The sequence below is a fragment of the Lycium ferocissimum genome, chromosome 10, assembly GCF_029784015.1.
Source record: "Lycium ferocissimum isolate CSIRO_LF1 chromosome 10, AGI_CSIRO_Lferr_CH_V1, whole genome shotgun sequence".
Taxonomy (NCBI): domain Eukaryota; kingdom Viridiplantae; phylum Streptophyta; class Magnoliopsida; order Solanales; family Solanaceae; genus Lycium; species Lycium ferocissimum.
The window spans coordinates 41037370-41060770 of NC_081351.1; the positions used below are offsets into that span (position 1 = coordinate 41037370).

Genomic DNA, 23401 nt, shown 5'->3' on the forward strand with positions numbered 1-23401 from the left:
TTTGTTACACTGTATGCGCAGATATTGACGTGGTAGCAGTGGGGCCCGGGAGCAAACTTAAGAGTGCTTGGAGAATGTCGTGGTGAACTGTTCAGACTATTTCACAGCGTCTTCGAGTTTCTTCTAAATTTATTCTCATGGTTTAAGGAATTACTTGCTTTTAGACTTATTTAGGTCTTCGGGGTTATTTTTTGATGAGACGTACGCTATTTGGTTCGCTTATCCGTTTGGGTTAAGTATCATCATGGTTTAGACAAATTGAATCGTGACATACATATATGTAAATAGTAAATCAGTAATGAATATTCAAAATAAATATTAATTTATCTTCTCTAACTAATTAAGAGGGTTTTTCTACGAGAACTTTGTCATTATAAAACTACAAAAAAGAAAAAAAAAATGTGGGTTCTTTTATATGACCAGATGTATCGTTTTCTTGCATATATTTGGTTTAAAATAATTTGCTAAAAGATATCGCGGACAAATAGTACATTAACCAGGTGTTGACCTTATGGATAAGAAACAAAATGGAGCACAGTTTTGCTATGCTGATAATGGTAATATTGGGGCGCGTGAGTAGTGAAATCACATTGTGGCCAGCCCCTGGTCCAAGAACTGAATATCCTTTCCTCTGTATAACCGACATATAGGATACTAGGTAGGGTGAAGGGTTTGCTTTCTTTTTGCCTCTTCTCTTTGTTTCAAACAAATATACTTCAAGAAGTAGTACTATGAAGTAAAACAAAACTAACTACGTAAAAAATATTTCTGCATATATCTTGCTCTTCGATCCTTTTCTCTGAAAAAATACTCATATAGTAAAGTTTAGGCTAATAACATAACAAATTCAAAAAACTTTATTATGCAATTTTATCGTTTATCAAAAGTTAGATGAACTGAAATTGACTTCTTTTTTTTTTTTAAATATTCAAATCCTTGCAAAATTTAACAAAAAAATTGAGAGCAATAAAAGTTCTTCATAATACATAGAAGCTAAAGGGCATTAATAAAAAGAAATTCAACTAAAATAAGCTAATTAATTTGGTCTAGTTTAAAGACATAACATTAGTTTGGATCGTTTGGTTACTACTTATTGGGAACATAAGTTATTCATGTATTGAATTATGTGTAAGCAATACCATATTTGGTAGCTAGTTAGAAGGTAAATTATTCATTTATAAAATTAATACGGTGTTTGGTTTGTAATCGACGTCAAGTCGCACCACATTTTACCCGTTGATCCTACATTTCAGCCCGAGTATGGTATCACACTGTGAGTACACTATTTTTAATTTTTATGCTTAGACCTCTTTTATTAAGATGATATGACTGATGAATACAGGTTGGACTTGATTAATACTGAGTAGCTAGCTAAGATCATATCACTTAATATATCTTGTTGTCTACTAGTCTTTTGTTGTCTACTAGTCTTCTGTTGGTTACCTTTAGCTGAATTTAACAATAGACAAAGAGATCTAACACTGAAAACGATATCCTAATTAGTTAAAGAAATGGACGTTAATAGCTCATGAGATGATCAAGATCATATAAATAAGGCAATAATTCCTTCTTTTAGTCGCTTTCTCAATTATATATTTCTGTGAATCCCAATGAACCTCTTCATCAACCCCCATTTTACATAATTTATCTGTCTTCCTGAATTCGAGCAAGAATCTAATCAAATTTGTTTACGATCGATGATGATCTTTGCCAAGGTAAACTAAAAATGCTGAGGATATCAGAATTTTTGGTTTTCACTTGGCCAGTCAGCTCTCGCACTCCTTAGTAGCTCTTGCATGAAATATTCTTTCCCTAGAAATTGATACCTGTAATGCAAACAATACATAAATTAGGTCATTTACAACGAAAGTCATCCTCACTGATGCTATCTTGACAAAATGAAAATACTTTTGTTGAGTGAGAACCTGCTATTGCCAAACCGTGAGGCATGTATGTTATCAGGAAAAACAGAAGGGATTGCACTATTGATCCTGCATTTAGTCCAATCCAAAGTCCCTTCCTTTTTAAATGGAGAAACAAACCCAATAATACATACGGCTACTGGGATTGCAACCGGATAATATGAACCAAGATTGACATAGACTCCCAAATGCTGCCACCCGCTTCCTCTTGCAACACTTATTGTATAGGAGATCAGCTTAATTATAAAAATAACTATGCAGTAGCCAGAAGAGTGGGTGATATTTGATTCTAACCCAATTGTATGATTTCAAATTCAACCATAAGCTTAATCAGTGTATTTACCCTACAGAAACCTGGGTGAGGGACCTTTACCAGTTCCAAATCCTGTAATGGTGAAGAAAAGAGCTATACCAGTTCCCCCCGAGTCTGTGTTGAAGAAGCTAAGAAGGAATGGAAGAGTGGGCTCTTGCGGAGAAGAAAGAGCTCGAAGCTGCCAAGAAAAAGAAGGCTGAGAAATGCCAACTGATCTATAACAGGGCTAAGCAGTATGCTAAGGAGTATGAGGACCAGGTAACTAGGGCAACTATGAGCTCAATTTCGTGATTAAAACATTTATGATTTTCTCTATTACCTAACAGCTGTATTTTGTGTTTAGGAGAGGGAGACTGTCCGCTTGAAGTGGGAGGCCCGATTGGAGGGAGGATTTCATGTTGAGCCAGAGCCAAAGTTGCTCTTTATCATCAGAATCGGTGGGTAAGAATGGATAACTATTCCTATGATGTTGCTGTATGTTTATCTACTGAATATTTACTTTGTTTTGCTAGAAAATATACTTAAATATGTAGAGAGAGGGTCATTTACTGAAACATTGACATCATTTACTTCCATATTTGGAGTAATTGGTGTAAATGCTGATTTTAGTAGTGTTATAAAGAAAAACAACATTTCATGAAAGTTTGTAGTGGAAAGAATATTTGAGCTAATACTACTTTCAGAATCTGGATTTTGTAACAATTTATTCATTTCTAGTTGTACTCCTGAATTTATTATTCAGTTCCAGCTGCACCAATCTGTCTGGAAAATTGCTTATTACTCCCCATAATTCTGAACATACTCTCCCACTGGTTAGCTTTCTAGATTGTTACTTCAGTTACATTCTTTTTGTACAGAGTAGGAATTCTCTAATGTTTTAACATATTCAGTTCCAGCTGCACCATATAAAATATTTGATCTTATTCGGTGCGTTTATGTTCCAAATCCAATTATAGTCTTGATCATTGTGTTTGTTGGTGTTCATTTTGAGCAAGGAGATATAGGCAGATTTTGTATTGAATGTAGCATCTCCAGATGGTTCCGAGATGTTGGAATCTTCTAGATTTGAGTTGATATGCATAATACGAATAGCGAGTTGGACTTCAGAAGGGAGTAGGAAGGATAGGTTTTCTCTAATGGAGCCATTATGTGTTAAAATGTGACTAACCTTCAGGTTCACATCATCTGCATGTAAGGGTCCAGTAAGTTGTTCCTTTAGCATTTTATGTCACCCAGTGATCATACATAGGCTAGGTTGACTGTCCCTTCCAACCACCCATTTTAGTCTTTCTTTGCATTCCTTCCAACCCATTATCAGACTCTTCCAGGCATTATTGCTATTTTTTATGTAGCTACTGAGTTGAGTTAGCTCCCAATTTGGGGGCAGATATCTGGAAATTGGAATATACTCTACTCCATAGACTGCCTCTATTTTTAGGAGTGATTTGTTCTTGAGTTAGCTCACCCTCCTAGGTGCTTTGGTTGTGAGACAGAGTCTGCTGAATTTGATGAATAAAGTAATTATTGACTGTCGTTTTAAATTTTAGGATTAATGCAGTGAGTCCCAAGACGCAAAAGATTCTGCAGCTTCTTAGATTGCAACAGGTAATTTCCTCTGATATAAGTTGTTTAATGATAGTAAGAGGTTAGTGATTTAATTTTAGTTTTGTTTGTTACCTCCTGCTTCTGACTATAAGTACTCTTTGCTATGTGCCAGATCCTCAATGGTGTCTTCCTGAAAGTTAACAAGGCAATCATGAACATGCTGCATGGGGTTGAGCCCTACGTTACATAGGGGTATTATTAATTTTCAAATTGTTGGGGTTGATTTTTGCCTTGAAGTCTCTCCTCTGTTACTAACTGTTCTTTAATCTTCCCAGCTACCCTAACCTGATCTACAACCGAGGCTATGGTAAGGTGGACAAACAGAGAATTGCTTTGACGGACAATTCCATCATTGAGCAGGTTAATTCCATCATTGAGCAGGTTGTTGTCAAACATATCTTTAAGTTGTTAAATTTTGAGTTTACTTGATGTCTTTGCTGTGCTTTGATCAGAATGCACCTATATTTGCAGGTTTTGGGCAAGCATGGAATCATTTGCATAGAAGACCTTGTCCATGAGATTATGACTGTTGGACCCCATTTCAAGGAGGCAAAACAACTTCCTGTGGCCATTCCAGCTCAAGGCACCTCTTGGTGGACTCAAACATAAAACAAATCACTATGTTGAAGGCGGTGATGCTGGAAATCATGAGAATCACATCAATTACCTCATCAGGAGGATGAACTAAACTGTGTAATAGCTATATATCTAGGGAGTTGATTTTGTTTTTTGAAACTGAAGTTTCTATGTCTTGGGAGTTGATGGGATATTTCTTTTTGAAACTGAACTTGCTATGTCTTGGGAGTTGAATTATCTTTTTGAAACTGAACTTGCTATGTCTTGGCAGTTGATGGGAAGCTATATGCTATAATGACTTGACTATTTCATGTTTTTATATCTTTGCTAGTTAAGGGCATGCTTTGTTCTGGATGAAAAAATGTTGACAGCCCAAAATCTGGAATACCTACTTTGTTAACTTATTCTCCATTGTTTACGTTTTGCTTCATATTAAAGACAGATGGTTCTCCATGGTTGACAGCTCCATGGTTTACCTCTCTGTATCTTCTGAAAATAAAGACAGATGTTGCACTTAATATTAAGGGTAAGATGGAAAAACTTAATTAATTTTACCTTAATTTTGTAAATTGACAAGTAATTTGGAATAAAAGGAATAAATATTTTTAGTATTGTGGACAAGAAATATAGGATGGAGGAGTAGATAAATTGCAGGCTTATAACTTCTTCAGGATAAGAAAGGATAATTAACCAAAAAGGCAAAGAGCTACATAAAGAGGGCAATAAACAGTACATTCTTAATTAACTGGGGAGGTTTGCTCAATGTATGATGAATTATACAAGCACTATAAACAAGCCATACATCTGGAGTTGAGTAGATGATCAACCTTCTAATTAAATTTTGGCTTCCGTCACTACTACCTGGTATTTTTGTATCTACTTCTAGAAACATTTCTTACAAACACATTAAAAAGAAATATACATTCCTTCGTAGCTAGTCTGAGAAGAGTATTACGTTGGAGAAAGTGTGTGTGGCGGCGGGGAGGTAAAATGGTTATAAATAAATAAAGAACAGAAAAGGGAACCTGACATAGATCACACATATTGTACGTTCGTATTTAGATCTGGGTAGCTAAATTATACATGTAATGAAATTAAAGCTAAGCTAAACCAGAACTCGGAGCTGAATAAAAGTCATTCACATGAATTTCTTTATTATCCGTACAAATAAGGCAAGAATAAGAAACAAATACTGAAATCAAACATAACCACTTAGGTATAACAGAGATCTTTAGCTACCGGTAAAGAGTGGGATCCCAATCCTCATACTTACAGCTACAACAAGTGAAATAATCACTGCAATCACTATCATAACTACAAGGTCTCCCACAAGTAAAAATATCATTAAGTTGAGGGAGCATCCTTTTGAGTCCTAATAGAGTAGGATCAGCATAGCGTGCTGCAGTCACTTGCGTCTTTGAAAACCACGTCATATCTACTGAAATAATTCACCATAATAATAACCAACATCAAGTTATGATTGTGTTATAATATTGGCTAAACTCATAGATAGACTCTGAACTTGTCCTGATTTTTTATTTAGACTCCCTAACTGAGACGTTGACTATCTGGACCGTCGAATATAAGCTAAACTGTGCCATTTGAATACATCGTGCCAGCTTGGCACATGCGTGCAGTACACTGCTTTAAACGGAGCGTGAGAGACCAAATTTTTTCTTTTTTTAAATTTTTAATCATTAAAAATTAATTTTAAGAAAAACTCTATTTTAAAATCTATTTAAATAATTTAAAAAAAAAACTGAAAAACCCAACCCATACTCTCCGATAGCCCACTTCGCCGCCGCCGCTGCCTCCACTGTTGCCGCTGCCGCCGCCGCCGCTCCACTTCAAAATCTATTTAAACAAATCTCCGACAAAAAACGGGACCTTTTTTTAATTATTTAAATAGATTTTGAGGCGGCGGCGGCAGTGCTGGCTGCGGGGGCAGCGGCGGAGGCGGCGAAGTGGGCTAGGTTTTCAGGTCGGAGAGGATGGGTTGGGTTTTTCAGATTTTTTTTAAATTATTTAAATATATTTTAAAATTAATTTTTCTTAAAATTAATTTTTTTTGTTGACATGGCTTAATTTTATTGGTCTATTTTTCCATGTCACAGTAAGTGTAGCTCACGCACCACACTTGATCTGGACTGTGTTCAAATGGCACAGTTAACTTATGTTCGAGGGTACAGATGGTCAACGTCTCAGTTGGGGGGTCTAAATAAAAATTCAGGACAAGCTCAGGGGTCTATCGATGACTTTAGCCTATAATATATAATATGAAAAACATGCATGCATATGAAATATGTACACAATCACATGTCTAGAGCCTACCGACATACAAGCACAATAATGTTGTTATGATTTTAAGAAGCGGAACTACAGGGGTGCAACAGGTGTCAATCAAACCCCCTTCGTCAGAAAATTGCACTATATATGGGGTCAATTTTTTTATTCATGTATAAATATTAGTGTTGCATTCCCTTAACAAAATGGAGAACTTAGCTCAGCAGCTGAGGCGCCTACTATTAAAGCCATGGTTGCAGGTTTCACTTTTTTAATCCTTTTTCATCCAGTCCCTTTTTCTTGAACCCCCTTATTAAATGTTTTGGCTCCGCCCCTGGTTGCCATGATAAGAATAGTGAAGACAGAACCAAGGTTAAATGTTACACTATAGTAAAATACTTTAAGCTTTATGAATATCTTTATGTGAGCATCTCAATATAGTTTCAAAGGTCATGTTTAATTTATAGACCTTTTGCACTCTAGCATGGGCTATCCTTTTTTTAAAAAAATAAATAAATAAAGAATTCCTTGAAGCTTATTATTCGTCTCTTTATGTTCAGGCCTTCTCTGGGCTGACCTCCCCTCAATAATATAACGAAATCAGTTAATTAAAGTACAGTACTTTTCTTCCATAACTTTCGAAGAAGACATTTGCATTAAAGAGAAAAAGCCTCATACAATTTGTGTTAATTGTGTGAGATGTAAAATAATATCAACATACATTTTAGGTTGTGCCTGACATACCTTGTGTAAGTTGATTGAGGCACAAATTAACATCAGCATAAATAACTAGTGGGTAACTTAGCCCACGTATTAACCAGTGCACTTTTTTTTTTTTTTTAATTAACCAGTGCTCAACTTATTAACATCAGTATAAAATCTTAGATCAACACACACAAATAGCAAATATGCTTAACCTTTGCAAAACTAAACTTGCCATTTTTTAAGGAAAATTTACTTGTCATAGCTACCTCTAAGACTTATTTATGAATAATAACTACCTTATTTTTTATTTAATTTTTGTAGCTTTATTTTTTCAAAATTACATTTCATAACTGGTTCAATAACTTCTGAAATACATGTACCTCTCTATTCTCCCTCACTACACATTTAAGATTTATCATCTTCTCCAAATCCTAAAAAAAATTCTCTCTCCTCTCTCCCCTTCCCCTCACTGCCGCCTCTCTCCCTCCCTTTCTCTATCTCCGGCCTCTCTTCTCCTTCAGCCAAACTTCGTGAGGCAACTGAGCGTTAAAGCTCGTAGAAACTGTAGCAACATCGTTGTTGCACAAGTTGTTGCTGCTTCCTAGTCGAATAACAATCATGGCTTTACTCCGGCTGCTAAAGCCGTCGATGCCACTGCCATTGCTCCTGTTATTGATGATGATGAGGTGGCAGCGACGGTGGTGGAATGACGCCAAATCTGAGAATACGCTCAGATCTGAAAAAGAGGGAGCAGTGGGTTTCACTGGAGCTACCACCACCCCCACTACTATTACTACCATCTCCATCTCTAAACTCGAAAAAAAACTTAAGGTTCTAGTTCTTCAGATCTGAACTCCATATGCTTCATGTATTAATGATTTTTGGTAGTGGCTCGGTATGGTTTTTGGAGTGGAGGAGGACGGTGGTGAATCGAAGAAAGGCGGCGAAGTAAGGAGTTGTTTTTTTCTAGTTTGTTATGGTGGTTCGGTAGGTTTTTTGGAGTGAAGCAGGATGGTGGATTGGAAGAAAGGCGGCGGAGGAAGGAGGAGGGTTTTTCCAGTTGTTGTGGTGGTTCAGTAGGGTTTGTGGTTGTGGTGTTTCAGTATATTTTGCTATATTTCAATGTACTGTTTCAATATATTTCAATGTACTGTTTCAGTATATTTCGCTATATTTCAATGTATTTCTTATTTACGAAACAGTTTCTGATACATTTCATTGTATTCCATTGTATATACGCATACTACAATTTTATATTTCTTAAAAAATTAACCATATTTCATTGTATTCCAGTGTATATTTTTCTGTATTTGGAAGTATTTCTAAAAGTTTGGAATGGAATAATTTGGAGAGAGAAACGTGGGTTGTTATGGAACTTCAGCCGTTATGCGTAATATATGGTTGATTTAATTTGACTTACCATTTAAAATGAAAGAAGAGAATATGTTCCATAAATACAAATTATTTTTACTCGCCAAATTTTGTATTTTCGTGTATTTCAAAAACGCGAAATACAACCGAATACAACAAAAACCAGCAAAAACTTTTGAATGGAGTGATTTTGATAGAGAGACGTTAACTGTAATGGAACATCATGAGGTTTGCGTGAATCATGGAACCATTAATACAAATTACCATATAATTTGAAAAAAAAAATTATTGCCATAAATATAGCCTTTTTTTTATTCAACAGTCACGTATTTCGCTGTATTTTCGTTGTATTTCACTGTATTTCAAAAACGCGAGATACAATGGTAAATAAAAAAAAAATATGAATTGTAAATCTTCAACTTATAGCTATAACTTGTTAGAAGCTGTTAAAAGGTAGTTATTTGTGTAAGTTTTACTTTTTTTAAAATATAAACAAAGAAGAAATGGTTCTGCAGATCCTATTATTTAAGTTACAATATGAGGTTTGTGCTATTAATATAAACGAATGAGAAATGCTACGGACGTGCTGCACTTTTTACAGCCTTTACGTCTGTCTTTTTGAACGATGTTACATCAACTGAAAAATTCACAATCACAATTACAAAATCAAGTTATAATTTGTATAATATGATGGGGAAAAAAAAACATTCAGTCGACGCGCATATATAAAAACATAAATTTCCGTGCATATTGAAATTTTACTTAGTCACACATATAACCACATACATATTGACAAGCATAACAATCCCCAATATAAAGATAAAGAGAGATGAGTATTAACTAGTGGTTGCCATGAGAAGAACAATGAAGACCACACCAAAATTAAACGATGCCATAGTAGGTAAATTACTTCAAGCTTTGTCAAGTTCTTGTGTGAATATCTAATTGCTTTTCAAGGTCATAATTTATAGACCCCTTCGATTGAACTTGGACTACTCAGAAAGGAGGACTATATATACGCATGTAGATAGACATCCAACTTGCTATATTGTTTAAAAATTAAGTCTTGCATGGGTTGACCTGACATCTAAAATAATGCAATCAATTTTTAACTTTTTAAATTTTTATAATGCAATCAATTAAAATTTCGAAAACTTGCATTCTAATGAATGGGACACTATGACCTGGAAGTAACATCACTACTAAAAAAGAGAGTCTTTGCCATTTGTGAACATCTTTTGTTACCATATACTCCATTAAATGTTGGTGGCAATAACAAAAGTAAGTCGTTGCAAATATTTGCAGTAAATTCCACTGCGAAAAGTTCATGTGGTGCCAAATTTCCAATTACATTACTGACTTTAACCTAATTTTGGATTCGTAGTCTCTGAAGAGGCATGTGTTAAATAATGAAGATCAAACGGCTCCATAATATTTTACATTTTGAATACAGGTTTATCACTTAATTAAAGGAAATTCTGCACAGTTTCTCTTTTTCAATTGGGTATTAACAGAGTACTGTAGTATTTTTCATTAGGATTTAGCATGTTTAATTTGATCTTATGAAGCGTGTAGCCCTTTGCATCAACTATTTTATCTGGAGATAATACTTGCAGGTGACAAAGGCTATGTATCAAATGTATCAAATCTGAAAGTAAAAATATGATTTTAGCTGTTTTTCAAATTTTAATGGAAAAAAATTTCAGAGAAAAGTAAATGGTCTCATGGCCAGACGGGTCCTAAATATCAATTAAGTGAATCCACTTTCTACAAGACGTGGCATCTTAGAGTGGTACTAAATACACCTTGGACAAATTTATGTAGTATCCCTTCCTTTTTCTTTTGGTCTTTTACATCCAAACATACAGAGGCCTGAGTCCGACTTATTGCTATTGGGAAGTGAAAGAGGATTGTAATTTTGTGAAGTCTTTGTGTATGTATTACCACTGTCTATCAATATATATATACATGTTTAAGAACATATTATCACGGACAAAAGAGTAGTAATAGCCAATTTACTCTTCCGTCTCTGTGCTAAACTTATTGTCGTGAACTATATAGGTGTTATTTAGCAAATCAATACGACATAAGATGGTGATGAATTGGTTAAACTCACCCAATGGGGAATTCACCACCCAATTTGCCTACAAAATCCACCAACACACCCAACACCAACCGTTTGAATACACCTGCATCTGGGAAACTAAATGCCTTGATAAAATAAAATCCTTCCTCTGGTTACTCCTTCATGAGAGAATCCCTATAGCTTGCTACTAGCCAACAGAAACATAATCCCTTCGAACCTTTGCCCTTATTGCTCAAAATCTGAGACAATCTAACACATATTATTTCAATGTGTGAAAAACAAGACCATTTGGACTGAATTGTCCATCCCCACCCCTGCTTCAAATGAACACTTATCAACATGGCTAAAAGATAAATCTTTTTCCCAAAACAAAATCAGAGGGCCTAACAACTCCTCAATACCACTAGAGTTCCTGATGCCATCCATAATGTGGTCAATATGGAATAACAGAAACAATAACACCTTCAAACACACAAGGTCCAACATAAACTCTTATAAGGCCTTCAACCTTGCCTTAGAACTCTACCACATAGAACCATACCACCACTACAACCCAACCCATAAGCAAATAGCAGTACATTGGCACAAACCCCTTGAAAACATTTACAAGCTTAACACGGATGGAGCCTACGGACCCATCACCAAACAAGGAGGTACCGGTGGAATCAGCAGAGACTCTACTGGACGATGGAAGGAAGGATATGCATCGTATATCTCATGCCAATCAGCACCCTATGCTGAAACACAAGCTCTATTGAAGGGATTGGAATTAGCATTCATAAAAAATCTGTTCCCACTGGTTGTGGAAATAGACTCGCAGGTATTGGTAAACTTGATTAACAATAATACCACATGTCCTTACATAAATATTGTTAATGATTGCAGGTTCCTCCTGCAAGAAATGGGGATACTCAGAATACACCACATTCTCCGGGAGGCAAATGCAGTGGCGCAAGAACTAGCAGTGTATGCAAAAAGGAAAGGACCATCGAATCATGAAGAAGAAGAAACATGTTTTTGGAACATAACTAGACCCCGCCCTTTACTTTACTTGCTTTCTACAGAGACAATTTAGGGATAGCTTCTTTTCGAACTATACCACAAATGTAATAACTTTATTTCCAGTTTTATTTAATGTATCTTCAGTTCAACAACAACCAAACAAAAAAAAAAAAAAATTTGGGTCGTGCCACATTTTGCTATCTTATGCTAAAATTTGCCTAATTTTTGTTTTGACGAACTTGGGTTTTTTTTTTTTTTAATCATACTTGTGAAATGATCAGAAAATTATAAATCGCAGAATAAAGTAAAGAACACAAATTTTTTACGTGAAAAATCACCCGAGTCAAAAATGTAAAAATCACAACCTATCCGGTCAAAATAATTCTTGCTTGAAGCAAATTGTAATCTAAGTCTTAACTCTAAGCCTTAACCCCAACAATCCTAGACTGTTGCAAACCCCTTCAAGTTAACTCTAATTTGAAAGAAGATGAATTTAATTCTAAGTCCTTCACCTCTTCAAACTAACTCTAGCTTAAAGGAAATTGTTTCCCAATTAAATGAAAATTATAAACGCTTTAAAATAATCAAATTAGGTTACAACTCGACAGCCTATTACAATAAACCAAAACTTGGACTCACTCGTAGCTTGTTGGCCAAGGTTTTAAACTATGTTTATTTGAAGAAAAAAATTGGTCAAAATGTTCTTTAAAAATGTAATTTTGAAGAGCAATAATTTGTGTTTGACTAATCAATTGAAATTTGAAAAGGCATTTTTTTGTCAATATTAGAGTATTAATTTTACTTGATCAAGGTTCCACAAGTAATTTTGAAGAGGAAAAAATAAATACTTTTTCAACTTCTATCTGCTACTACTAAAAACATTTATTGTTTTCCCTAAAAATTTGGTCAAGTACCTCAATTATCTAAAGTAAATATTTTCTTTAAAAAAAAAAAAGATTTACTTTCCAAAGACTTCCATCAAACGTTTAGGATTACAATGCTAAGAATCAGAGAATTTAAACACGTGGTTATTTCATAAAACAGAGTCATCAGGTGAGATCAGATAATTAAGCCGGGCATATTAGCCACAATTAACCGTATTTTTCTGAATATTTTGACCAAAAGAAAAAATAAAGTAAAAGAAAAAAAAAAGGAAAAAGAAACAGAACAGTGCAATTCAAGAGCTGGTGTTCTTCACAGGAAAACAGTGTTAAAAAAAACTAACACTAATGTAAGATTTAAATATTACTTTTTCCTTTATAACTGATTCTTTCAAGATTTGAGAATGTTGTGATTTTTGGGAAATAATAGTGTGCTATTGTGTTTTTAGAAAGTCATGGATAGGTATCAGAAAGTGCAAAAGCCAAGAGCAGAGAATCCTATAAAGGAAAATGAGATAAGAATAACAACACAAGGCAGATTGAGGAACTACATTACTTATGCTACCAATCTTCTGCAGGTGCTTTACAATTTTCATTTTATACTGACATTTTGGCTATTTTTTGTAAATGTGTATGATCATTTATGCAATCTGTGCAGTTTAATTTTGGGTGACCTTTCTAGGGATAAAATTCATGAATAGTCACTTTTCAGCTCGTGTAATTGAAAAATAGCCATTGTCATGCATGGAGGTCCCCCCTGGAATTTGACTCCGTGACATGGATTTTTTTTTTTTCAATTATAGGGCCGAAAGTTGGAAAGTGGACGTCATTTCTACCATTTCTAGTTTGCATGTCCGATCATTGATCGCAAAAGTTTCTACAATATTTGGGTTGCTTGCTCGTATAGTTCCCTAGCCACGATTGTGCTGTTTGCTAGACTTATCTAAGAATAAAAATGAATCTGCCCAGCCGATGGTCATTGCGAGACTAGTCTAAGAATAATATATGATGAATCTGCCAGGCCGATGGTCATTTCTAGACTAATCTAAGATAATATACGATGAATCTCCCCGGCCTGATGGTCATAAATAGAAAGAGTAAATAGAATTTTTAATACTTTATTTATGTACAACTAGAGAGTATCATGAATTCTAATTGGATTAGATTAATATCCTTAAATGCCTATAAAAGTTCTGTAAGTAAATAATTACTCAATGAGAGATGTAACTGTAAAGTACATTATAAATGCAACCATTTTTACCTTTTTATTCTCTATCTTTCTTTGGCTGTTTTTTGAAATAATGGTGCGTGGTTTATTTGCTTTGAGATCCTAGTTGTTGGTTTACATGAAAGTGGATCCATTCTGGTAAAAGTGGATCTTTTGATAAATGAAAAATGTAAGAAAGAGAAACTAGGCTAAAATAAACAAGAGCTTTTATGAGAGTAGAAATATTTCAGGTAGGAAAGAAGTATTACAGTGCCTTTGTTTTGGTTGAGTTACTTGAGTATGTATGAGATAAGTGCTGATAAAATTTGGTTCTTTACTGAGTGGACAATGAAAGGATGAGAAATATATCTGAAGTAAGATAAAACGGGAGTATAAAAATTTCCATGTTATTGGACTATTGGGTATAGCACCATATGTATTATGTCATATATTTTTAGCTACATTACATCTGGGAAAATTTCACTTATAAACAATTTATAGGTCAAAATTACATATTCATAGCCCATATTTTAAATTACAAACCTACAGCCCAACATTTCATGGCCCAACTTGAATATTCACCTTTATACAACAATATACAACTTTATACACCTACTGTAGACAATGTATACACGTTGTATAAAAGTGTATAATAATGTATAAGACTAGTAAAAAATTGAAGAGGAAAAAATTGGGTATGGCCGGTAATTAAAAAAAGATGGGCTAAAACGGGTAAATATTTTGCCATAATTGGCATACAGTGTAAAATTCCCTATGTATCTACCATGCCACAATGTTTTAGTTTGTTTGCTATGCCCTCAGCTTGAGAGTAAACCATATAATATTCGATTCCATTGAGTCGACATAAAGTACTGAGGATTTAACTAAGCTCTAATGTTTCTGTCAGCTTAGTGCTTGACAATTTTAGTTCCTGCTCTCTTTTGCAGGAGAAAGGATCTAAAGAAATTGCTCTCAAGTCTATGGGCAGGGCCATTAGTAAAACAGTAATGATAGCCGAACTGATAAAGGTGCAGCAGATTAATTGTTGTAGCTTGTCCATGTGATTATGTCCATTTTACCGCATATATTCTTCTAAAATATATCTCAGCATAATGCACCTATAGTCTATGTTTCTAAGCTCAGTAAATCATGTAACAATGTAATCTTTATGCATCAGAGAAAGATCGTTGGCCTTCATCAAATCACATCGATTGGTTCAACTGATATCACTGATACGTGGGAACCTCTAGAAGAAGGACTTCTTCCGTAAGATGCATCTTAATTTGGTCCATATAAATTTCAGCTGATGTTGGTTGTTTGATAATTTGCTCACCTTTCGTTGTTTATTACCTAATGCAGGCTCGAGACTACTCGTCATGTATCAATCATCACAATCATCCTTTCCAAGAAAGAGTTAGATACTTTATCAGCCGGGTAATCATGATTTATGAAAACTGTATTCAGTGCTCTTCCTTTTCTTGAATTGGTTACCTCAGTTCAGTAAATGTGCAGTCAATCAATGAATTACGTTGATATAATACTAGAAGAAACTGAACTATGGTAATAATTGACATTATTACTTATGATGATATCGTCATTAATATTAGATTTGGTCGTCTGTTTTAATTCAAAACAATTCCTCTAACGTACTTCTAATCGCTCTTTGTCTGAGAACTAATATATTTAATTGAGAACTGCATGTTAGGACTAAAATTACCTCATTCGGATGCTTTTGTATAACGATATTACTTGCATAATTCTTATTTAACTTCTAGTATATAATAATTTTACACTATTTGATCATCTAAAAAGGTAACTACAGGTAACTGTCCATGAAAAGTGGAAACTTTAATCTGGAAAATAAGGCACACTACGTGCTACAATAGGTTAAAACACTGATATGATAATGCTTTACATTGTCAATGTACAAAAGTTAAATCCATCTCTAAATATCCCGCTTGGAACCTGTAGCCACTACAGATATCATCAAGTTTCAGATGCTGTAACTATGTCTCCGTGATCGCATTTCTTCTTTGCCCCTTCTTCATATTAAGATTTTCAGGTTTTGGTTTCAAGAAAAATAAATATTTGCAGGTACCAACCACCTATTCCAGCAGATCAAGTCAGACCACAAACTGAATATGATTATGCAGGAGGTATATTGGTCTCATTTGACCTTTCTTTTATGCATTATCTTTTGAAATTCTTGAATTTTCTGGCAATATGCAGCCCCTTATATTGTGATTATGTTATGAATTTCCCTTCTTTTCCTGCACATCCTTGGATGAATTAAAAGAATTTGGATTTGAAGGTTGAGGTTCTCCACATTGTCACCCTTTTTACTATAACCTGAACCAATCTGGCCATTGTTATTGCTAGCAAATCCAATTAAAGCAAATTTCTCAAGGTACAAACTTTCAGCTATATTGTTTTCGAGAAGATAGTTTGATGAAGGATGAACTGTTGGTCAGCTATATAGGCTGAGAAATTGATAAAGTAAACCCTGTGCAAATGTATATTTTTTTGCAAAGCACTATAACTTTGCATCAATAGTATTAAGCTATCAAAAAGGAAGACCAAAGAATTTTTTTGTGAATCTTCGTTCACTGTGTACAGGGCGTTTTAACAATGGTGAGCCTGGATATGGTGGAGACGGCGGATGGAAAGGAGGGCGTGGATATAATGGTAGAGGCCGAACTGGAGGAAGAGGTCGTGGTTATCGTGGACGTGGTAACAACTATGGTGGACAAGTTGGTTCAATGCCCATTCAAGGCCAGGGTATGCTACAACTTTTTTCACCTAAGATCCGTAGTACTAACTACTAATTTTTCATGTAAAAGGTATTGGTTCTGCTATTCTTGATGTATAGCGAGATATGATATTCATGTCTTATCTTTTAACATGAGATCGGATTTCTTGCAGGTCGGGGCCAAGGACAAGGACAAGTACAGGGACGGGGTAGAGGTCGGGGTCAGGGTATGAAAGCAAATGGTCCTGTCCGGGCATCAGTTGCTTATGTCTGAATGTTAGGACAAGTCACTTGCTATTATTACGAGGTGTCCACGCTTGTGTTCATCAAATTCTAATAGAAACTCAACCCTAATACACTTATCATTTTTTCAAGTTCTTTTAGTGCACATCTGAATTATCTTTAATGAAATTGATATGTTTCCTGAATTATGGTTAAGCTATAGTATAAATTTCTTGGTATTGGCAAATGCTTTGCGACCCCCCTTTTTGCAGTGTTTGATAAAGTAGATGGGGTAAGATCTAGTCCCCTTCTTTCGTGTTTTTCATAAAATGATATACAACGCCCCCAAAAACCATCATGGAAATTTGATTTGAAAAAAGATGGGGTTGGAAAAAAAAAAATCGTGATCGTGCACATAGCAAAAAGGTCTATTGGCGAATAGATCAACTTGGGCGGATTAAAATGGGGTGGGGCGGGTCAAGTTTTCATGAGCTTGATTTCTTACCCCTTCATCTCCCCATGCATAGCTTCTAAAATGATTTCTTAACCCCATAATATGATAGTTTTGTTTTTAAAAATTCTAATTTACAAGGATATTAAACAGATTTGAAATAGAGAATGAGCCTATGTCAGAAAGGCGCAAGTGACTCGAGGATGGGCAAATCAGGCGCAAGTGACTCGAGGATGGGCAAATCAATAGGATTTGAAGCATGTAACACAACTTAAATGACTCTGGTCATCTAATACGTCGTTTTACAAATCTTACATGTTTACAACTTTTTAGGAAATTTAATTTATGAGCATATCATTTATTTTGTAGCAATATCATTTTTGTTGTTAAAATATTACGTGTAAGTCATTAAACAAACTTAGAGAAAAGGAAGTATAAATCAGTTCATTAAATTTTTTCATCTGGAGGTGAGTCGGTGATAATAAGCTTAAAATCGCATAAAATCATTATAGATTTTATAGTCCAAGTCAAGCTCTTCCTAGTTCCCTTATACTTTTTATTTTCTCATTTTTCTTTTCTTTTAGCTTATTCAATTCCTTTTTGTCTCAAGATCACACTTTATTATCTTCAAACCGAAGTTTTACTCTTTTTTCTACTCCATTTTACCTTATTGCCTCAAAAAAAATAGATTATATCTTATGTTGGTCTTACTTATACTGCTGCATAAGCCACGAGGTCGGCAAGGAATCCAACCACTCCCCGCAAAAATTGAATTTTGAGGTACCATAGGAAAACTCGAAAAACTAACAGCACATTTTTATTAATCAAATAAAAACTTTTTCATGCTATTTGGCTAAAAGCACTTCATTAATCCCACTCCACTAATTAAAATACATTTTAGCGTGGCCCAGAGAGTCCCTTTTCATAATGTCTACTAATGGATAACTACATTTATGCCAAAGGACCTTATTTAATTTGACTTGAAGCCTTTTTCTATAATTTACTTTCCATGAGAACTAAACAGAAGAAGAAAGAGAACTCTATCATGTACATGCATTAACGAGTGGAAAAAGGCAATCAAGACGGATTAAGAATGAACAACTTGCAAAAGTTAGAATATAATTGGAGCAAATTAAAAAGAGTCAAACTTCATGCTCCTTAGCTAGTTAACCTGGACCTCAATCAGCGGGTTATAGAAAGGAGGAAGACTTATGTATTCATAATAATAATAATAATTAGGGGGGCGGAGTTAAAAATAAGAAAATACTTTTGTCGTTTTTCATGTTCTTTTATTTGCTTTCCTTTTAATAAGGCTATTATATCATCAGATCACTCTAACAAAAAAGCAATTCATACGGATTACTCTTCTTATTTTATTTTATGTGACACTATTTCATTTTAAATATATTTCTAAAGAATGATTTGTTGCTATACTTGAAAATAATTTAAATTTAAACTTCTTATTTTATCTTAATGACATGATTTTGTCACTACACAAACATATACCATGACATACATTCTCAGTTTTTGTTGAATGCAATCTATCTACAGAGAAAGAACTGTAAAGTATGACCAAGACTAGTTTCTTATACATTAAAAATGGAATGCTAAATAGAAATACCATGGACCCGTTTGGCCATGAGAATTATTCACTTTTTCTCGGAATTTTGTTTTTCACTGTTTTCAAATATTAGTGTTTGGCCATAAAAATTCCAACTGCAACATAAAGTTGTATTTGGAATTTGAAAAACAACCAAAACCTTGTTTTACACTTTTTTCACTTTTTCCATTTTCTGTTTTGGACCATTATTTTTATTTTTCTGTTTTCAATTTTTACACTGAAAGTTTTTATTTTTATAAAAAGGACCCTCAAAGTGTTTATTTTTACAGCTATTTTTATAAAAGTTTTTCAAAGTGTTTATTATTAGAGCTACTTGATTTAGTTCTTGTTGGGTTTTGTATGGAGTACAAGTGCAATGGGTTGATGGGGCAATGTTTACGCACTGGTTATGTTCAAAAAAAGTGATTTTTTTTTTTTTTTTTTTTTTTTTTTTTGGTTTCTATGGCTAAACGCCTACTAAAACATCTCATATGCTACGTTGCTTAAATCTTTCAAGACCAAAAACTCTGTATCCTTAATTGTCCCTTAACTTACTACCAGCACATCTTCATTATGTCTATGACCTTCGTTTTCCGGAAATTTGCGCATTTGTTTGCCTCTCTTCAGATATGTACGATATTCGTCTTGTTGCTTCAAGCAAGTATTTACAATCTTCAATAATAGGTCAAAGAGGGTGATACTATATGTCATCCTCTTTGATAAGTTTGACAACTAGTAAGCAGTCTGTTTCTACTTCTAGTTCTTTATATCTCACATTTTGCTAATTTTAGCTTTGCTTAATGCTTCATAATTATGTAGTAAGGCTAGAGGTAATATTCCAACATCCACTTTCCTTGATCTATCACAAAAAAATTCTCCGGAAAAAATAAAGCCCGCTTGTTTAGATCTTCACATGGACATCAATATTCATTTTAGTCGTTCCTGCTCAAAGAGGACACAAACTATTACATTAATTGAACACGAGAAGTTATGTATGTTTAAAATAAGGAAAAACAAATAAAATAAGTACTAAACAAGAGCTGTTAATTTTGGCTTCGTTTCCCACTTGGAAACATGAGGCTTGTTTAACTATAAATACAGGTCCATAAATGATTGTGTCCAGCATTCCCACAAAGCCAACAAAATTCTCCTTAGGAAAACCAAAAAACAGACATTTGGTGTTTTTTCTCTTTTTTTGAAGAAAAATGAGATCCTCATTATCCAATACCACAATTTTCAGTCAACCTCTCTTTCTGCATGTGATGTTGATCTTTATAACTACTTCTTTCCATCATGTTCTTGCTAAGACATATCTAAATGCTTCTGAAAGACATCCAATTAATTCAAGTTCATTTGAAGCATTTTCTCTCTTAAAATGGAAAGCCAGTCTTGAAAATGCAAGCCAAACACTCCTTTCCTCTTGGTTGGTTACTAGCAATGCTAGTCCTTGCCATTGGGATGGCATTTCTTGTGATAATTTTGGAAGAGTTAATCAAATGGATCTTGCAAATTATGGGATTAGAGGTAATCTTCACCATCTAAATTTCTCTTCCTTTCCTCATCTCCAATTAATTAATTTATCCAATAACTCACTCAATGGTACAGTTCCAAGAAACATATGCAATCTTTCAAGATTGAGTTTCCTCTATTTGAGTTCCAATCATTTTTCTGGAGTGATTCCACCTGAAATAGGGTTATTGAAGAATCTCAAGCATTTACGCTTGTCGAAAAATCATTTTACTGGCTTTATCCCTTCATCTATTGGTAACTTGACCAAACTTAAGCTGTTATATCTATCTATAAATGAACTCTATGGCCCTATCCCTCCAAGTTTTGGTAACTTAAAATCCCTTCTGCATTTGTGTTTGCTCAATAATACACTCAATGGATCACTTCCAATAGAGCTTGAAAATCTTACAAATTTGCAAACTTTTCAAGTAGCAGAGAACAATCTTTCTGGTCACTTGCCACAAAATGTATGCCTTGGTGGATCACTTGCTAAATTCACAGCATATGATAATAACTTTATTGGTAGTGTCCCTAGAACCTTGAAAAATTGCTCTACACTATCCAGACTTAGGCTTGATGGTAACCAACTATCTAGCAACATATCAGAAGCTTTTGGTGTCTATCCAAGTCTAGTTTACATGGATTTGAGTCACAATAAACTATATGGCGAGTTATCATCACAATGGAGCCTTTCTCATAATCTAACAAGTTTGAAGATCTCTTTGAACAACTTGTCTGGATCCATACCTATTGAGATAGGAAAGTTGACCAAACTAGAAATGCTTGATCTCTCTTCAAATCACTTGACCGGCGAAATTCCTAAAAGTTTGGAGAGCCTAACTCTCTTGCTGGAACTTGATTTGCATGGAAATGAAATCTCAGGAGAAATACCTATAGAAGTGGGAAAGTTGTCCAAACTTACAAGACTTGACTTGGCTGCAAATAATATAAGTGGCAAGATTCCAGGAGACATAGGAGATTGTAGGCAGCTTTGGAACTTGAATTTAAGCAAGAACGTGTTGAACACAACTATTCCTTCTAACGTGGGAAATTTGCACTCCCTAGTGTATCTTGATCTCAGCTGTAACATGCTCAGTGGTGAGATTCCATGGAAAATAGGAAATTTGAGGAGTTTGGAAGTAATGAATCTTTCGCGTAATAACTTGTCTGGTTCAATCCCAACAAGTTTCAATGAACGCGTTAGTTTGAGGTCAATCGATATATGTTCCAATCAATTGGTCGGTCCCCTTCCCAAGATCAAGGCTTTTCAAAATGCTTCGCTTGAAGACTTAAGAGATAACAAGGATTTATGCAGCAGTAATCATACTGGTATGAGCCCTTGCTCTTCATTGAGGAAAAAAAAGAGAATAAGTAGAAAGCTTATACTGACCTTAACTCTATCTCTTATCTTTATTGCCCTGATTCTACTTGTGATTACTTGTATTCTTTTTCTAACAAAAAGGAAAAGAAATATCAGTATTCAGCCTAGAGAACCATCCAGAAGTTCTTTTTCAATTAGGGGTTTTGATGGAAAGATAGCATATGAAAACATAATTACAGCAACGGAGAACTTTGATAGCAAATATTGCATTGGGAAGGGAGGACACGGAAGTGTCTATAAGGTTGAGTTACCAAGTGGTCAAGTTGTTGCAGTAAAAAAGGTTCATGCTTTAGAAGATGATGAAGAATCTGATGACAACTTGAAAGGGTTTTCAAAAGAAATACAAACTCTAGTAAACATCCGCCATCGGAATATTGTAAAGATTTATGGATTTTGTTCACATGCACGCCATTCATTCTTGGTTTATGAGTTGCTGGAAGGAGGAAACTTGTCACAAAACCTTAGCAATGAGGGTAGAGCAAGAGATTTATATTGGCTCAAGAGGGTTGATATTGTCAAGGGGGTAGCAAACGCGTTGTGTTACTTGCATCACGAGTGTTCTCCTCCTGTAGTTCACAGAGATATATCAAGTAACAATGTTCTCTTAGATGCTGAAGGCAATCCCCATGTTTCTGATTTTGGCACTGCCAAACTCCTAAGGCCTAACTCCTCTAATTGGACTTCGTTCGCTGGAACTTTTGGCTATGTAGCTCCAGGTATATATATTTTATAACTAGTAGTAACTTTTTTGAATTCATCACTTCAGAATCTTTAATGCTTAACACGATTTTCTAATTTCCTATACTTAATTTCTAATTTGTTTGCAGAGCTTGCTTACACAATGAAGGTAAATGAGAAGAGTGATGTTTACAGCTTTGGGGTGCTATCACTAGAAGTTATTTTAGGTCATCATCCAGGGGATATTATTGCAGCAATATCATCAGTCTCGCCAGCATCAGGCGCCAATGGAATACTGTTAAAGGATATTATTGACGAACGACCACTAGCTCCTGGAAAACAAGAAAAAGAAGAATTGATCAAGATCACCAAGCTAGCATTTGCGTGTCTTCGTCAAAGTCCTCAAGCTAGGCCAACTATGAAGCAAGTTTGTGCATCTTTATCAAAAGAAAAATTACCATCTGAAGGCTTGTTCTCCACTGTTACATTAGGCCAGTTGCTTGAACCAGCTCTACTAAGAAGTTGATCTTTTTGCATACCTGTACATTATTGTATATGTTATAGGAATTTAAAGTGTTACAGTGTCTTTACTGAAGATATAAATTACTTCATGTGTTTTATCCTCAATTTGGAGACAATTTCTGACGATTTAAGAAAGTTTAACTTTAAGAGATTAGGAGACAACATTAGATGGTAGCCTTTGCAGTTACTGGTGTTGTTAAAGAGAATAGAAGATGGGAAGATAATGTTATGAGACAACAAGAATTAAGAAATGATAACAAAAAAGAAGTACACATAATTTTAACGTGGAAACCCTCAAGGGGAAGAAAATCAAGATTGTCACCAACTTTTATTATTCA

The 23401-nt window shown here is 34.7% G+C and overlaps 3 protein-coding genes and 1 pseudogene across 6 annotated transcripts in view; all 4 read left to right on the plus strand.

The window, feature by feature from the left end:
* LOC132035441 (uncharacterized) overlaps positions 1-17169 on the plus strand; it is a 39910-nt gene extending 22741 nt beyond the window's left edge. The window contains exons 1-8 of one of the 4 annotated variants that reach the window (XM_059425721.1): positions 12815-13094; positions 13198-13322; positions 14899-14979; positions 15129-15217; positions 15311-15385; positions 16028-16107; positions 16568-16729; positions 16874-17169. In XM_059425721.1, coding sequence (XP_059281704.1) covers positions 13200-13322; positions 14899-14979; positions 15129-15217; positions 15311-15385; positions 16028-16107; positions 16568-16729; positions 16874-16974 — 711 coding nt within the window. In that variant the 5' untranslated portion in view covers positions 12815-13094; positions 13198-13199 and the 3' untranslated portion in view covers positions 16975-17169. Of the gene's footprint in view, positions 1-12814; positions 13095-13193; positions 13323-14898; positions 14980-15128; positions 15218-15310; positions 15386-16027; positions 16108-16567; positions 16730-16873 lie in introns of those variants that run through there. The other 3 variants (XM_059425720.1, XM_059425722.1, XM_059425723.1) reach the window with 3 other exon arrangements.
* LOC132035440 (large ribosomal subunit protein uL30w-like) lies at positions 2313-4528 on the plus strand (annotated as a pseudogene).
* Positions 17170-20178: 3009 nt separating the features above from the next.
* LOC132034907 (probable leucine-rich repeat receptor-like protein kinase At1g35710) lies at positions 20179-21569 on the plus strand. Its single transcript, XM_059425243.1, has 2 exons — positions 20179-21498; positions 21564-21569. The coding sequence occupies exons 1-2, from the start codon at positions 20179-20181 to the stop codon at positions 21567-21569; spliced, it is 1326 nt and encodes a 441-aa protein (XP_059281226.1).
* LOC132035442 (MDIS1-interacting receptor like kinase 2-like) lies at positions 21553-23378 on the plus strand. Its single transcript, XM_059425724.1, has 2 exons — positions 21553-22579; positions 22691-23378. The coding sequence occupies exons 1-2, from the start codon at positions 21571-21573 to the stop codon at positions 23065-23067; spliced, it is 1386 nt and encodes a 461-aa protein (XP_059281707.1). The 5' UTR covers positions 21553-21570; the 3' UTR covers positions 23068-23378.
* Positions 23379-23401: the final 23 nt, after the last annotated feature.

Bases quoted from the DNA above. Each gene is read 5' to 3' on its own strand.
- LOC132034907 (XM_059425243.1), top strand. From the start codon at position 20,179: ATGAGATCCTCATTATCCAATACCACAATTTTCAGTCAACCTCTCTTT.
- LOC132035442 (XM_059425724.1), top strand. From the start codon at position 21,571: ATGCTCAGTGGTGAGATTCCATGGAAAATAGGAAATTTGAGGAGTTTG. The intron at 22,580-22,690 runs GTATATATATTT...ATTTGTTTGCAG, and splicing joins TTTTGGCTATGTAGCTCCAG to AGCTTGCTTACACAATGAAG.